Below are 13,624 nucleotides of genomic sequence, written 5' to 3' on the forward strand. Positions count from 1 at the left end.
GGCCAAGCCTTGTCCTTGGGAGGAAGAAGGAGGATGCCTGGCATGCTAGATTGGGAGCTGTGGCCAAGTACTGGTTCTGTCTTCTCTCCCCGTCTTTGGACACTAGGCTAAGTGGATACAAGGGACACCCTCCTCTCAACACAGTTTCTCTTGATGTCTACTCAGGGCACTGGGTTGGCTTTCAGAGGGAGGCAGGTGTCTGCAGAGAGAGAGATGTGTAGGCAGAGTGATCAAGTCAGGCTAAAGTGTCTGGATCCAAGAGATCTCTGAGGAGGACTTTCCTAGACTGCCACCAGAAGGTGTTGTGGTGAGTTCCTGGTGGGGAAGATGTAGTAACTCTTTGGGCAGGGAAAGAGCAAGGGGACATGAAAGTCCTGCTTAGCCTACTCTGGCTCTGTTCTCAAGAGCGGGGACATAGCTTGGCTGGACTCTTGCTCTTTCTGCTGAGATGGCTCTGTGGGTCTGGTACACAGTTGCTACTAAATGGATGTCGGCATAGGCCTCTTAAGCATATAATAAGCTGATCCCAGCAGACGGGAATGTGGGCAGAGAGTAAAGCTTAACCTCGGGGTCAGGAACCTATGGGTCCTGCGTTCTTTCTAGCCTCCTGAGGAGCAGTCAGGCCATGGCTGGGACCACTGTGTCTGGTTAAGAGCTCCGCTGGATTGCTGCCTCCTCTTTCCCGAACGTGAAGTTCTGTTTCGGAGACTAGGGCTTGTCCCTTCTCTGAGTGTTTTCCCACTTGCCCAGCTTTAATTTGAGCCCATTGCCAACCGAGTGTGGCCATAGCTCCACCTGAATGCCAAGCTCAACTTCAGCCTTTTCTGTCGGCAAACAGCACCTAGTCCATCAGAGTTTTTGAGTTCTAAATCCTAAGCAAATGTTCAATCACAATACTCACCCAACCCTGGAGTGCTCCTCTGTGCCTCAGGCTCCATCCATGTCTCCTGCCCCGTCTGAACAACCCTCAGGTCATGCTCCCTGGTCAAGCGGGGGCTAGTGATCATACAGTCTGCTTCCTCCCCCAATCCACAGACAAACCTACAAAATTACACATGAGCACACACAAAACATGTTATATACAAACATGGGCACAGCCATCCATCCATCCATCCATCCATCCATCTTGGAGTTTGTCTGCCAACATTTCCTCACCTGGGTAGCTAAAGCTCTCCCTGCTCTAGCTTCTCCCTGCCTCTCCAGACTCCTTCCAGCTCCTTCTCTACAGCGTTTGCACTAAGCAATCATACCCTGCCTGTCTCAAGACCTCCCTGCTGGGCCTCCAGGTCCCTAGAACTTACCACTATGACTTGGTTGCATACTTATTTTACACTGACCATTGGGCAGAGGCCTCTTCTAGGCAGGGTCCCCGTGAGCATCAGCCAGGTGCCCTGGGCATGCTCAGAGAATACTTGTGTCCAGTTATAGAACAGAAGAGTGAGCCTGTGAATGAGTGATTGACCCAGCAGGGATGGAGGTACATACAGTAGACCTGGAGCTTGGTTTGGGGTGAGATAAAAGGGACATAGACCATGTTCTGGTTACCAACATTGTGCTCACTGGTGGCCCCTATGAACAGCTCTGTGAGGCTGGGGGGGGGGGTGACCAACAGTCCTTGTAAGACCCTGGGGCAGGTCTTTCCAGAGACCTTTTCTTGTGCCCCTTCTTGCCCCCAGCTCCATCCAAACAAGCAGGGATGTATGCAGGTCTGGAGTTCTGGGTGAGAGGTATAGTGGGAAGGCAGGAAGGGGGAGGAGCTGATTCTTTCAGGTACACCCCGTCCCAACTAGGGCCCAGGATATCCTTACCCAGTGTCCAGGAAAGGGATCCTTTCTTAGGCATCTTGGTTTGGGCAACTGAAGACCCACCCTCACTCTGGGCCTAGGGTAGCCCCAGCAAGATCCATACTTCTCCGCTGGCATGGTGGTCCATATTGTATTAAACACTGTAGCGAACCATCAACCACAGCACCCCAACCCACTACTTTTCCCCCAAATTGCCCTAGGGTCATGCAGGTTGGGAGAAGTCCATCTCTCTACCCACCACCCTCCCACCTCCCACTTGAGCTAGAGTGGCCTGACGGTGCTAGCCTCATGAGCAGCTCTCTGTAGGTCCCCGCGGGTTTGAGGAACTCAGTGGGTTTGCCTTGGAGACACCCAAAATAGTATTCTGTCTGCCTGTCTAGCCTGGGGTTGTTTCTTGCTTAGGCTTGGTTACCAGGAATGCCCTGGTCAGGGGTCTAGGATAGCACAGAATGGGCAAGACTCTGGCATACAGAGGACCCTGCCCAGGCTCACAAGTGCCATGTTCCAGAAGACCTAGATATAAGTATTGAGCCTATCAAAGGAAGGGGCTGTTTGGGACAGGTCCCCAGGTTCCAGGCACCCTGAGCAAGTCACTTTCTTTTTAGGTGCCTCAGTTTCCCTTCTTATAGAAAACGGTGATGCAGGAGCCAATGAGGTGCAGAAGGGCCAGCAGCACCCGTAGAGATATTTCTGACCCTCTCAGAGTGTCCTCAAGCCTCCTCCTTGGCACCAGGTCAACACAGAAAAGTGTCTGGAGGCTTTGCCCTTAACTAGAGGCCAGGTCTCCTCCCCATCTCCACAGTGCTGGCCAGGCCTGGACTTCCTTTCCTGGGTGCCAGACCTCAGGACTTGTGTGTGGGAAGCAGAACCCAGCGGGATAGAGAGCCGACTCTGCACGTAATCTTGATTTCTGATTGAGAACGGGACGTCTTAAGACCAGATGCTGGTGAAGAACGAAACACACACTTTCTAAATTTAGCCAGTTGAGAATTGCACATTTACCCAATTAGATGTATTGATTTGGCGAGCGTGTGTGCTTGCTCTCTCCGCAGTGCCCTGGCTGCGCCTCTTACTGCCTCTCTGTGAGCATCCCCGCAGGGCCCCATGTGTCCGAGGTGGTGACCGCTGGCTGCAATCAAGGTCTCTAAGCTGTGCTCCTGCTCCTGCCCCTAGCCATCTGTCTTTATCTAGAGCTGAGAGTTCTGCTATCAGTGGGGGAGTGTCTCAGGGTGAGGGGTTGTGGGGCCAAGCCTAGATAAATTCTTTTCCACCAAGGTGGGATAGTACCTGAAGGTCCTGCAAAGCCAGGCCTGCTCGGTGCTTATAGAAAAAAACAGGCATACGGCTTGCCGCCTACAAGGAACTCACACTTGTATAAGGAAAGGTGACTCAAAGTAATGGCAAGGCCATGTTCTGGGTCTTTGTGAAAGGACAAGTAACCAGAGCGGCTTCCTAAGGTTTGGGAAAGAGGCAGAAAGGAGGGGCATAAGAAACAGGAGGCATCAGGAAGTCTCGGTGCCACAGCTTGGAGGGAAAGGGTGTATGATGGATCCAGTGTCCCAACAGCCCAGAGGGTATTTTGGAGAGGCCAGCAGGCCTGGTGGGGATGAGAGTGAGGGCTCCATTAGAGACCTCAGGCAAGAAGGCTTCTGGGACACTGTGTCTTGGGAGGCTCTTGGGTTTTAGACACTGGTGATCTAAGAGGTAGCTGTCCATTTACTCTGGCTGCTAGAATTACATACAGAGCACCTTACCATCACTGGAAGTGCATGTACCTGGCAGGGATCCTGCTTCTAGCAACTGACCTCAGTCTAGAAGAGACCTTGCCCCACCCCTGACAAGGCCATCACTATCGGGTAAAGGCATGTAAGTGGGCATGATCTGGAATGTGCTGCCTATTCTGTGTCCAAAAATAAGGGGAGTTGGTCTGCACCCATATCTGGGGGTCTCTAAGCTTGGAGATGGGTGCTTGGGAGGACCACACTGAAAGAGTCCTTGTAACACCTGGGAATACTCCACAAAGCATAAAGAGAAGTGGTAAACCTGGGCACCAGTGGTTACTTGGCCAGCGCCTTGTTACAAAGTTGCAGAAGCCAAGAAACATTGGCACCACAGGTGTGCTTACGGAATGTTCCATGGTTTCCCTGCAGGAATCTCATCCTGCCTATGTTTGGCTCGTGTTAGCACCTGGCATGTACCAGAAGGCTCTGCTTGGGCAAGAGGCTGGGACTCAGGCAGCCTTACAGCTCCAAGAGCCCCTGGTTTCTTCTCACACACACTCTATTTTACTTTAAAGATTTTATTTTTAGTAGTGTGTGTTCACATGAGTGCAAGTACCTAAGGGGACAGAAGATGTAGGATTTCCTGGAGGTACCCGTACCCATACAGGCATTTCTGACATGGGTCTGGGAATCGAACTCAGGTCCTTTTCAAGAGCAGCACATACACTTACCCACTGAGCCCTCTCCCCAGTTCTTTATGCATGCTTTGTCTCTTTCTTACACTCTTCTGGTGTCCTGGAAAAGCTCATGCTGTCAGGGTAGGAGCAGAAGGTGTGCTTCTGGCCTGGAAAGTGGGAGCACAGAGAAATTCCTGGAGGCTGCATTCCAGAAAAGGAAGCCAGGTGAAGTCTGGGGGAATGAATGTGCCTGTGTGGCCATGGCAAGCAGAGGAGTACAGACTTGATACCACAGGCCCCTGGGACAGAGTTCTGATAACTGCCTCCACAGCATGGCTCAGGAAGCCATGGCTCTTGGAGTTGATCAGATCGGCTATTTCATGGTGGTGGTGGTGGTGGTGATGATGATGATGACGATGGAGTTTGTCAGGAATGCCTGGTGCTATTTACCCTGGGCACTCTGAGTACAGGCAGCCTTAGCCAGATGAGGCATCCCAGAAGTTATGTTTAATAGAACTTCAACAGCCCCCCCCCCTCTGTGTGTGTGTGTGTGTATGTGTGTGTGTGTGTGTGTGTGTGTGTGTGCACGCACGCGCACCTAGAGAGCAGAGTGCCTTGGAGTTCAGCTGCCCCATAGGTGTGATGTGTCATCTCTCATGAATCAGCTTTGGTCACAGGATCTATGGCAGAGCTAAGGTATCAATAGGCGGCTCAAGGAGAGTCAAGGATCTATAGAGACCAGTGAGTCTGCAACAGGAGCTGAAGAGGAGGTGCTGAGGTCTCATGGGTCTTGTAGGAGCTGGAAAAATGAACTTTTAAGTCATTAGACAAGGGCCGTGAGTGGAGAAGTCTGCCTAGGACAAAAAGACCAGGCAGTATTGGTCTCGAAGGACACACCCTTCCATATATGAGGCATCTTGCCTCATCCTGGCTTAGAAACCTGCTCCCAGTTTGCTGAGATGGGCCTCATCTCGGATTCAGTCTTCCTTCTGCTGGGCAGTGTTCAGAGTTCCAGTCTCCTCTTTGGTCTGGCTAAGATCTCCCATCCCATTCTCAACTCCCCAGGTCAGACCACAAAGCATAGAGTCCAGGAACCCATTTGGTGTGGAAGCACACTGTACAGAATACTATACACGGTACAGAGTAAGGGCTTAGCTTCTCAGTGGTCTTGGGCTGAAGTGGCCGGCTGGCTCGATGGGACCCTATCTGGGCCATAGTTGCTAAGGTGGGCTGAAAAGAAAATTGCTTCTCAGCCCCGAAGCAAAGCATACCCAGGAGGGGGCAGAGGACTCTACAGACGCGGGCGTGAGTGGGACATTTTCTCCTACCTTTCCCCCCTCTGTTTCTCCAACTCTGCCTGCTTACAGACAGGGGGATGGGGGCAGAGCTAGGGGCTGCTGAGAAGTCTATCTTGGCAAGGAGGTGCCAAGATGGTCCCCAGGATCCAGGGTCTATTGATGCCAACAGTTGTGGACACCCTCCGGGACCTGGAAAAGCAGGAAGGGGCTCTTTGGGACGCCAGGGCCCAGTCAGGGAGGGGCCAGGACTCTACTTGCAATTCCTACCCTGGTTCTCTCTCCGGGCTAGAATGGTGGTTTCCAAGACAGCAGCACCAAGCCCCATCCCATTCTGACCCAGAAACACTTCTCCTGAAGGGAGCTAAGGGATGCTCCTATCCAGCTCTTAGGGCTGGGTTATTACCCTTTTTCACTGATCTTGGGACTTTCAGCGCTAATTCATGTGGTCCCTGACCTCTGGGTTCCGGGAATAGGTGACCCAGACCCTCCTCTTCAAGCACCTGGGGGCGGAGAGCAATGACCTCCGGCTCAGCTCTTTGCTTTGGCTGCGTGGAGCAGCCTCGAGATGTGGGAAGCGCTCTCGGCCCCGCCCCCTCCTGGTCCGAGGCTCCGGCCACGCAGAGGCGAGGGGGGAGGCTGCGGGTGCATCTTTGCAGAAAGAGTACTTTGGTTGCGGCGGGCGCGGGGCGGGTACTGGCCCCGCTGTCCTCCCGGCTCCCACTCTCTGCGCGTTGCGCTTGCCCGCGGTTCCACGTCGCGCCCTGCTCTACGCGCAGCGCAGCCGGGGGGCCCCCGGCCCCCTCCCAGCGCGGGGCGGGCAGGGGGTGTGGTGCGGGCGGCACGAGTGACAGCGCGCTCCTCGCGCGGCGCCTCCACGGGGCTCAGTGTCACAGCGCCGAACGCGCTGCGCGCACAGTCCGCCGCGGGCCGCCAGCCCTGGCGAAGCGATGTCCTCGGAGCCTTAGCCTCAGTCAGAGCCAGGCCACTGACCACCCGAGTCCGCGCCCTCGTGGCCACCTCGCTGCTGTCAACGCAGAGACAATGGACGCGGGAGCCGCCCCGCAGAAGCACAGTAGGTGCCGCTCCTGTTGCTGCAGACGCAGGGCTGGGGCGGGTAGACGCGCGGGGGCGCCGCTGCTCCTGGCCCGGGTCGGGGCTGTGCCCAGGGAGGGGGCACCTGCGGTTCCAGAGCCGCATGCGGGGCCCAGCTGCTTCTCTTCTCTGTTTGGGCACGGGTGCGCATGTGGAATCGCAGCAGGACAGGCAGAGAGGTCCAAGGCTTTCTTGGTGGCCTCAGGTACTGGCTGAGGGATCAAAGAGCCACCCCCTGCAAACTTTCCTCCCCAGGTTTCAGGATGTCTTCTGGGGCTGTAATTCTGTGTGGAGACTGACCCCTGCTGGGGTGGGGGTGGGGACGCCCCCTACTTTGGTGGTGCAGCAGGACCACTACCACGTGAGCCAGAAGTGCTGGGTGGACAGCTGCAGCGCAGTGAACACATCACACATCTGCCTGTGCTGGGCTGGGATGCACCTGCCCAGCCTTCAGCCTTGGACACTGTGAGGCCAGGTGGGGACCACCGGGCACCGTAGGGTGTTGTTCGGGAGGAGTTCAACTATCCACCGTGTGAGGTGATTCCTGGGGTTCTGGGCCTCTAAGCCCTATGGGGCATCCTGTAGGAGATGGGGTAGTTATGGAACTATCAAATGGGAGATGCCAAAGAAATAGGAGGCCTCTCCCTGCCCTCCCCTGCCCTCCCCTGCCCTCCCCTGCCCTCCTTCTCTTCTTCCTTCATTTCCAGTCCCTCCTATGCTGGCTGATGATACTTGAGGCATGTGTAGCGATCATAGACTCCACACCAAATCAGGCCTTTCTTCCATCATCTTCGTGGTGGCTTACCATGGAAAGGTACCAGTGCGTGCCCTCTGGCTCCTTAATGCCCTGGATCCCAGAGGCAATGCCTAGCTATTCTCATGACTGGCCCACAGTACCCAAAGCACCAATCTAGGTGCCCACTGGTGTCCTGCCAGGGTTCCTAAATGAAGTCCCAAGTTAAGAGCTGCAGAGGGGAGTCTGGGCACCATGGGCAGGAGGGGGTAGAGGTCAAGCCTGCCTTCTGACCTGTTAGTGGGTCAGGAGCTGGCCCGTATATCCTTCCCATCCCAAGGCCCCCAGTTACTAGAACACATTAGTTCTGCACCCGTTCCACAGCCACACTCTCTGCAAGTCCCCATGGGAAGGGCTGAATTTTAGGTAGAACGAGAGAGACACATGTGGCAGCTAGTGTGTACCATCAACTTACCTGGGGACTCCTGCAGTCCAATTTCCTAAGACCCAGCCTTTTGGGGTCCTTGTTCAGTATAAGACAGCTGACCCCTCACACTCTTGGAACAGGAGAGGTTGGAGTTGGCCGGTAGAAGCTGGACAGTGTGTGCTGTCTGGACCTCCAGGGGTTGGTTTGGTAGCCTTGATGCCCTGCAGCCTTGCCCACCTAGGAGGCCGAGTAAGCCTACCATCTATCACCCTCTGTAGGACTGATACACTACCATTAGGTAACAGCCCGGTGTGGGGTCCAGAGAGTGTTTAGTAGTAGGGGTGGGTTCTCCACTGGGTAACTAGGTAGGAATTCCCCTTACTTGATGCTTAGGCTAGGCCTGTGGGTCCTGGGACCCCCGCAGGTCTTGCTACTTACAAGTGAGAGAGCCCTCCTGAAGGTCCTCCTAGGGATAGGAAGCCCTGGTGCCTGAGGTTCTCGGCACTACTACCAACAGTTCAGGTTACATAATCCCCCACCCCACACGCGGCTTGCTGTAATCGGCAGCAGCCAGGTTTGACAATATGACTTGTAATTGGATTTTAATTTTTAATGCCTGCAATAGATGAAGAGCTATGGGCCAATTTGTATAGATTCAGTTACTCTGAGCCTAACAGGACTACTTCATTATCTGCCAAGCATGGCACCCACCCTGCCTCCTGCTCCTGGGAGGGGTGGTGAGCCTGGCCCAGAGCATGTGCCAGTAACCTGAAGGCTGCCTGCCACCTGCTGCAGCAGAGGAACTGCTGAGGAAATGGGCCGCCTCCCGTACCTCAGAGTGGGCTGCAGACCAGTGCTGCCTACCCCTCTTCCTGTACCACTGTAGCTCCCAGCTTCATGGGTTCTGTCTGCCCTTGGCTGCCAGGAGAGGGGTTTGTCCTCTAGGGCCCAGACATCAATATGTCCAGCCAAAACTGCAGCTGCCTTCTCTTGGACAGGACTGTTGACCCCAAGATTAGTAGGCACAGGTGGCTGTGGAGCCTCTGGACTCCCTGTTCACCCTGAGCTGTGAATTGGGAAGGGACCCAGGACTGCAGTAGGTCTCCCAGGTGCCGGGGATGGGGGAGCCACTGGGCAGGGGGTACATGGCCTCCACATAGACTGAGTTTTGAATAGAAACACAACCCTTTTCCAGTGGTTCCTCCCACCTCCCCAGCTGGAGGGGTCCCAGGGCGAGGCGTTCATCTGCGACCGCCCTTTAGATTATTCTTAGGTCTGTTGTATAACAGGCAGCATCGCAAGCAGACGGAGGAAGGGCTCCTGGAGACGTCTCCAGTGGCAGCAGCTAGCCAGCCGGGAGTGAGCTTTTGTCCTTTCTGCCTGCCCAACACAAAGGGACAAAGGAGGCGGGTTCTGCCACCCAGTCCTGCCAAGGGCTGGCCATGCTGGGCAGTGGAGAGGGGCTCAGAGTCACGGGGTTTCAGTGCCCCTTAGCCTCTCAGGGTTCTCTGGGTTGAGCATGAACCAGACTAGGAGCTTTCCTAGACTCCTGCTTCTGTAGCTTTATGTGCAAGTGTGTGAGTGTCTGTATATGCATGTGTGTGTCTGTGTATATGCATGTATGTGTGTCTGTGTATATGCATGTGTGTGTCTGTGTATATGCATGCATGTCTGTGTATATGCGTGTGTCTGTGTGTCTATGTGTGTCTGTGTGTGTGCATGTGTCTGTGTGTGTGAGTGTGTCTGTGTGTGGATGTCTGTGTGTTTATGTGTGTACACCTATACCCTTCTCCCAGGCCAGTGCTGGAGTAGGAGTCTGAGGAGGGAGTAGCAGTGCCCACCATGGCCCAGAGCTTTCTGCCCCTTGCTCTTGCTCCCATCTTCCTTTCCCATCTGTTCTGTTCTTGCAGCTTCCAAGCTAAATTCTGGGGTCTCCACCCCAACACATTGGAGCAGACTCTCCACACCAGGTTTCTGAGCTCCTTCTGGGTAACAGATTCCAGCGGGCAGGGCATGCCAGGAGGAGTCATGTCTTATGACAAATAAGAGGGACTTTGGAGAGACTGACAGGCAGATTAGACCATGGAGAGGATGCTTCACACCACCAGAGACTGCTGGAGAGGGCCCCACAGATCCCAGTTTATCTACATCCTGTAGGCTTATGACCTGCATTACCTCATCTTTCCTCTTTGCTAGATCCTCTGAGATGCATGCACATACATGGACACACACACATACACAAAAAATATATATATAACCTACACACACATGCACAACCTACACAGTCACATAGACCTACTTCCAAGGCAGAGGCACTCTGTCTGCCTAGAGAGGAAATGAACTGGATTTTGTTTTGTTCTTTAAATCAAGACAGGGTATCACTCTGTAGCTCAGGCTAGCCTCAAACTCTAGTCTTCCTGTCTCAGCCTTCTAAGTACAGGGACTGCAGGCATGTACCACCACACATGCTGGCTCTAGCTGGCTAACATTCTTGAGAACTGTTTTCTTTCCTGAGACCCTGCTGTGTGTAAAGGGTGTTAGAGAGGGGAACTGTAGCCCCAGGCTGCTGAGCTGTTCATGACCCACGATCATGATTTGCTGACCTTGGAGAACCTAGTACGAAGGGAACCCTGGGGGATGGTGAAAGACAAGCTTATGAGCTGTTTCTCTGCTTGCTTAGGGAGGGCCCAGCTCCATCTGAGATCCATACCAATCCCTCTAGCCTAGCTTCTTCTCTTGTCATGGAGCAGCCTGATCTAGACTGGGGTCAGTTGCTGATCTGGCCCTTCCCTAGTCACCACCATACCTGATAGTTGCTCTGTCTTGGAGTGTTCTCCAGAGCTGACATAGAGGTGCCCAGAGGTGACTCTAAGGATGTATATGCAGTGCATAGAACTTTGGAATTCTCTGGTTGGGGTTGGGGTGGGGAGTGGATCACTCTAACAGGCTACGAGAGCTAGACAGGTCACTTAATCACCTGTGAGTCCCTTTGTCTTCTACAAAGTCACATCTGCAGCTACCTGCACCAGAGGTGCCACAAGCACTATCTAGTCTATTTAGGGCAGAACATGGCTCTGTGCTAGACTAGGGCAGTCTCAGGGACCTGTGGTCACTGGGATGGACCTCTTTCCTTCATGACAGTTGGCCTGTACTCTCCTCCCCTGGACTCCCTGTTGTCCATCCCTGCATGAAGGTTATTATCTAGGTTGCCGGGACAAACTGCTACACACTGATGATGTCTCTTGGCAATGAACCTTCACACAATCCCAGGGGCCACAGGTCTTACACATTAGGTGTAGGTAGAGTCATGCTCCTTCTGAAGGCTCTGTAGGGAGGTCCTACCTGGCATCTCCTGGCGGTGGTCTTCTACAGCACCCAAAGCTTCCGTCTCCATCGCCTCTCTCTTCTGTGGCCTCTGCTTTCTGCTTTGCCTGCTCTGTGTCTGGAACCTTCCCCTTTCTTCTGAGGCTCATTGCTTACAGTGGGCAGTGCTCCCCATACACAGGTGGCTCTACACAGGACACACCATGTCCAAGGCTCCCGAGCCTCTTGCCCTGTCCTACCTTATCCCTGCTCCCTGATGGCCCCTAGAACTCCATCCTTACTGCCTTCAACATGTGAACAGGAGCCCATCATTGGGCCGGGATGGCCACTGATACCCTTGGCCCCTGAGTAGCTGTGTAGATGCTAAGGATCCTGAAGGCCCCAGGCTTAGCCCCGTTTGCAGGGACGCTTTCTGAATGCAGCCATGCTTGTAGGTTCTTGGGACACGTGCATATTTGTCATTCTTCATCCCACCTCAGTGGTCACGTCGTTTACCCCGGTATCCCCCTGCCTCAGCACTGCTGAACCAGAATCAGAGTACAGATCTCCTGCTGCTGAGTCCCACAGGTGCAGGACAGGACCGGTACAGGATGGCACATGCTGATGGGATAAGGCTGGAGAAGTCTGGGTCCTCTCCATCCTCATCTTATCTCTGATTGGGCTGTCACTGTCTTCAGAGGCCATGAGAACAAGTGAAGGGGGGGGGGGGCTGAGCCCCTCCCAAATGTTCTTTGCCCCAGGCTTCCTATAGATGTCTGCTTTGACAGACAGGCTCGGGGACTGGTTGGCCCCGGGCTGAGCAGCTACTGCAGAATCCACCCCTGTGGAAGGAGTGCAGGTGTGGTGGGCCAAAGGCCAGGAACACAGTCTCTGTTGTTCCTGGGCAAGGTCATGCAAGCTGGGTAGTAGCTTTTCCAGGAAGATGGGATGGGACCAGCAGGGTAGAGACCTCAAACCCAGGACTGGACAGACAGGCTGGATCTCAGTAATCTCAGCCTTGATACCATCTCTTGTGTAGTGGGCTCCGACGGACATAACTGCCCACGTTGTGGTCCTTGAGCACGGGAGAGGGCAACGGCTGAAGAGCTGGAGCCTCCTACCCTGTCCTGCCCTACCCCTGGTCCTTGATGCCCTGCCCCTCAAACTTAAATCTTTCCTGTGTGGCCTTTGACGACTGGTGAGCTGCTGCAGTCGTCTGCGGCCTGTGAACATATGGATGGATGCTGGTATACCGGGCCCTGGTCCCCTTGAGCCCAGCCCTAATGTCCTGCCGCTTACAGGGAGGAGTGGGGTTGTTGCTTTGCACACAGTGTCTCAGCAGCTCCACTGGGCTATTTTGAAATACCCTGTAAAGCCAGTGGCACCTACCCAGCTGAGCTGTGTCCCCAAGGTTTGTCCAGGTAGACTGGCTGGAGCGGAGATGGCTCTTCTGGTGGTTTCCCATTGTGGTGACTGACACTGGAGGAGTGGGTGGATTTAGTTTGCAGTGGTGGCCTGAGGTTCCAGTTCTTCCTAAGATGTTTCAAGTTGTTCTCTTCCTTGCTGGTGGCCTTTCCCTGTGGGGCAACAGTCCTCCGGGCTCCTAATTAACAGATTGTGAAATGTTCCACTTTTCTGAGAGCTCTGATCCACTGGTGCATGCAGCAAAGATGCAGAGTAGACATGAAAGGGGCCATCTACCACGCCGATCCCCCTGATGTCTCTTCTTGCTTCAGAGTTCCCAGACCTACCATACCGTTCCTCTCTCAGACTCTCTCAGGCTGGCTGGGTCTTCTGAGACCAAGTTCAAGGCTCAGAGCTGTCAGCCTGGACTCAAGTCATCTGCTACTGCCTGCCATTCTCCGAGCTGTGGGTTCATAAGCAAAGCCTTCAGTAGCCGTCTCCTTTAACAGAGTAGGTGCAGGGACATATTGTCTCCCTAGGCTGTCCCAAGTGGTGTTGACAGGCCCCTGGGGCTCCACAGTGTTTCTAAAGAGGCACAGGCTGCACCTGTCTTCCTCTGGGAAGCCTGATTCCAGCACTGCTCCAGGCTATAGCTACCTGTTACTTGCCAAGAAGCAAAGAAAGTGCAGGCCAGCCTAGCCCCCAGTTCCTTTTGGCCATCCCAGCAGAAGTATGTGCTCTGGTGGGCCTCTGGGAGCTCCATAGTGCTGACACCATGCAGAAAATGTAGGTGGAGTGGTCCAGGGGCCAGGTCTACAACCTAATCTCTGCTCTTACTGGAGGATCCAGTTACCTAAGACTCAGTTTTTTCATCTGTAAAGAAAGGGATGTTGCTGTCTGTGAGGAGGGATCAGTTGCCCGTGGAGAAGGTGGGGACCTGCTAGAATAGACTGCTGCCAGTTCTGGGCTTCCTGGTTCCAGGGGAGGAGAAATTAGCCCTAAAAAGACAAACTTCACTTGAGCCTTCTCTCTGAGGCCCACTGCTTGGATATTTAGCTATACTATCAACCCCCTGGCCCCTGTTCTGGGATGGACTTTGGTCAACTTAATGTTGCCAAGGTGCTGAGACACCATCCAACTGCCTCCATCCTGTCCAGATGACAA

At 54.1% G+C, this 13,624-nt stretch overlaps 1 protein-coding gene across 3 annotated transcripts in view; it reads left to right on the forward strand.

The window, feature by feature from the left end:
• The window catches only part of LOC143433752 (1-phosphatidylinositol 4,5-bisphosphate phosphodiesterase eta-2-like), a 56,286-nt gene that overhangs the window by 14,610 nt on the left and 28,052 nt on the right, over positions 1–13,624 (forward strand). The window contains exon 1 of one of the 3 annotated variants that reach the window (XM_076933605.1): positions 6,420–6,573. The exons of the other annotated variants lie outside the window; for them this stretch is intronic. Coding sequence (XP_076789720.1) covers positions 6,543–6,573 — 31 coding nt within the window. The 5' untranslated portion in view covers positions 6,420–6,542. Of the gene's footprint in view, positions 1–6,419; positions 6,574–13,624 lie in introns of those variants that run through there. 3 annotated transcript variants of the gene reach the window in all.

The sequence above is a fragment of the Arvicanthis niloticus genome, chromosome 5 (genome assembly GCF_011762505.2).
Source record: "Arvicanthis niloticus isolate mArvNil1 chromosome 5, mArvNil1.pat.X, whole genome shotgun sequence".
NCBI lineage: Eukaryota > Metazoa > Chordata > Mammalia > Rodentia > Muridae > Arvicanthis > Arvicanthis niloticus.